General features: G+C 39.1%; 1 protein-coding gene across 1 annotated transcript in view; it reads right to left on the bottom strand.

The window, feature by feature from the left end:
* Positions 1 to 3551, bottom strand: part of LOC108798122 (A disintegrin and metalloproteinase with thrombospondin motifs 19-like) — a gene marked incomplete at its 3' end in the record, with an annotated part of 178172 nt that overhangs the window by 10703 nt on the left and 163918 nt on the right. The window contains exons 20-21 of the mRNA XM_018569844.1: positions 1842 to 2046; positions 1262 to 1414 (exon numbers count right to left, since the gene is read on the bottom strand). Of these exons, the coding sequence (XP_018425346.1) occupies positions 1262 to 1414; positions 1842 to 2046 (358 nt within the window). The remainder of the gene's footprint in view (positions 1 to 1261; positions 1415 to 1841; positions 2047 to 3551) is intronic.

Raw genomic sequence — 3551 nt, forward strand, 5'->3', positions numbered from 1 at the left:
CGCTCTCCTCCCCAACATCCCAAATCCATTTATTTTATATTCTTTTTTAAAGATTGGCCCAGTGGATGAATTTTATATATTTATGTATTTACTTATTAATTAATTTAATAACAATTATTTTTTTCCTCTGCCTCTGCCCTAATGATGTAGTGGTAGCCTAGCAGGCATCATAATAATAAGACTGGACTGGACACATAATGCTCCAGCAACCCAGCCCAGTCCACCTGCCTCAGCCCTGGTGGTGTAGCAGTAGCTCAGTCTGGAAGTCATGACTCAATGTCCCTCTCTCAGACCCAGCAGTCAGTGTCCCTTTTTTTCCGGTCCCAGCAGTCAGTCCCCCTCTCTCGTCCCAGCAGTCAGTATATCCCTTGGTCCCAGCAAACAGTGTCCCTGTCTCTCAGCCCCACCAGTATCTCTCTTGGTTCCAGCAAACAGTGTCTCTATCTCTTGGTCTCTGCAGCCACTTCACACCATCCCTCTCGCCCCGTTGAGGTCAAAACCCGACCCCTAGTGAGGTCAGAGCCCTGCCCCCCACAGTCCCCAAAGCAGGCTGGTGGGACTGTGCTTGAGTTGCTCTTGCAGTTCGCACTGGGCATCCTGGGCGTGTGTATTTTTTGAGGGATTAAGGGGCAGCTGCTTTGGGCCACAAAGCAGGGAAAATTGTTTTTGAAAGTTCTACCCCCATAGATTTGCATTGAGTTGAGTTTTAATTCAAACTTTTTGGATTTTCTAAAGTTTGAATTCGAACCAAACTCGGGCATGTTCGGCCCATCACTAATTCTTAGCAAATGGAATGTGTACTCCAGACATTGACTGCTGTAGGGCATAGGGTAATGACCTTTAGGGAGGTTGTGGTTAACCCTGACCCCCTGTGAATTCTCCAATCTACAAATGCTGACGTCAGATATGCAGAAGGTGTAATCAGGATCTTCAACACCATCAAAATTTTGCTATAGGGCCCCATAATATGTAGCAGTACATTTTATGGGTTCTGTGATGACACCTGTTTGGTCAAGTTCTCAACTACATTTCAAGCATTTATTCTACCAAGACATTAAATTACATTAGATGAAGGACTAATACATAATTAAAGCAAATGAATTGGTGTAGCAATACTGATTTGAAAACATATAAATACCTTCTCCAAATGTCAACTAATATGGTTGTTATGTAGATCAAAAACAACACATAGTGCAACATTCTAATCCTCATCTCAATATATGAAATACAAATTGTGCAGTTCATGTACAAGATAAATCACCTTAGACCAATCTCCTGTTCTCCATATATAACACTTGGAATAATCTTCACAGTCTTCCATTTCTTTTGGTCTTGTAGATATTAAGCATTTCCTTCGGGGGTTTGTGCATCGCACAGTCCGATGTCGGACACCCTTGCCACACTTCAAGGAGCACTGAAGAAAAGAACATTAATGCCATGTTACTACAAGTACCCTTATGTCTGAATAAATAGCAGGATTGTCTTCATTTAAAAGCCACATTTTCTTATTAAATTATACTATATTGAAAACAATTGCGAACAGTGATGTAAAGCAACCAATCAAAAATAAGCTTTTGTCTGCACACTCACACTTGCTGAGAATTCATTAATTGTTCTGTGTCATCAATGTCAGCATGCTGTAAGAAATATATTATTGTTTACCCTTACTTTATTCTTTCCTTTTTTCTTACTATTTCTTTTCACTAGGCCACTGAACTGTAAGAGGTCAGTATAACATCCTACAAACTAGACTCACATATGACATATGCTTTATAAGGAAAATAAAAAATATTAATGTAACAGAGCCATCCTATTTATGTTCTTCAAGTGTATTACTACACCTCAGACCACACTCCGGCCTCCCACACTGTCATACAGTCCTGGCCCTCACAGCGCTGGGTTGATGCAGGCTTATATCCAGGGCAGTCTTTTTCCCGAGCTGTGATCAGAGTTCCATTTCTGAGCTGCTGTGTGCATGCAGTCTGCCGACTCTGAATTCCTTTACCGCAGGTCTTTGAACACGGACTCCATTCTGTCATCATCCATCTAACCAAAAAACAGATTTAAATAGTTTTGATCAAGCTGTGTTGAATCTTTAAAGTAAGTTTTCATTTAACATGAAAAACACATTTCAGAGACATAAGCCCTGACTTTAATCTGCAACTGAATAAACTTTACTAATAGTAACAAAGTTCTTAAAAACATAAACTATGAATTATTTTATTTTTTTAATTTACACTGAGCTGGATGTTCAGTAAGGCTGGTTTTAGGATTCTTCCCAGTACTTGCATTAAGCACAACATTATATCTTTCTAAAATTGATGTGTAACACTCTTTTTACCATTTTACAAGTACCTTCATATACTTGTTCTGTGTTCCAGAAGTCTGATAGTGATAGTTTCCCTTGAGGGTTTCCCTGCATTAGGAGCAATCAAAAATTGTGTAATACCCTCCTCCTCATCCTTTGCATGTCTCTTCATGTAAGGTAGGGGGTTAGAGTGTAATAGCACCTTTGCTTTCTTGACATGAAAGAAGTGGGAGCTGAATGGCAGTTCTAGAGTTGTGGAAAGGCCAAAACAATCTCTGGGAGGCATGACCTTATCATATCACATATCTTCTGTAAGTTTGTGAGATTGCCATAATGAAGAATTAATATGTCTCTGCAAATCCATTGCATTTATTTATTTTACAATTCAAACCTGCTGGCTGGCTGGCTTGTCTGGCCAACACTGGCAGTTGTTCCTTCAGAAAAACACAACGCTACATAAAGCCTCTTACAGTGCATAGTCACTGAGCCAAAAGGCAGGCTATTAAATCTCTTCCCATATAGATTGAATCACATGAAGAAATACATTGTAAGGGTTACTTAAAAAATAAAAAAATGTAAATATGCATTGATAAAAAATATGAGTAAACCCTTGTACTTTACACTCTAATGTATACTTGGCCATTGAATATAGTAGCATTTGACATACTAACCAGCAGTAAAGTTTCTGCCAAACTCAGCTATACTAGATCCTGAGAACATCCCTTATGTCTATCTGCTGTTTTAGAGCACAACATCTGGAGGGAGGTGCCTCCTCTTTTTACAATGAAAGCTGTATGGACACCTGCTCCACACACCAACTTCACTAAATCTCTGATCCCTGTGGCTATTTATCCTCTCTTGATTGTAGCAGCTGCATAACACATTGGGGTTGAAAAGAATTCTAGTGAAAATTCCCAAATCCCATTCTAGAATTTGTGTTTTTAACTCACGCTGCTACTTAACCAGTTGACATCCGCGGTGTTAAACCCCCTTCCCATCCAGGCCATTTTTCAGTATTCAGCGCTGCGGTACTTTAACTGACATTTATTCCGTCATGCAGCGCTGTACTGAAATGAATTTTATACCCTTTTTTGGGGACAGATAGAGCTTTCTTTTGGTGGTATTTATTCACCACTGGGGGTTTTATTTTTTTACTATATTAAGGAAAAATTACCGAAATTTTAAAAAAAAAAACAGTTTCCCCTATATTAAATGATAAAACATTTATTATTACCCAATTTTT

This window comes from Nanorana parkeri, unplaced genomic scaffold (assembly GCF_000935625.1).
Source record: "Nanorana parkeri isolate BGI_ZX_2015 unplaced genomic scaffold, ASM93562v1 scaffold1410, whole genome shotgun sequence".
In the NCBI taxonomy this organism is placed as follows: domain Eukaryota; kingdom Metazoa; phylum Chordata; class Amphibia; order Anura; family Dicroglossidae; genus Nanorana; species Nanorana parkeri.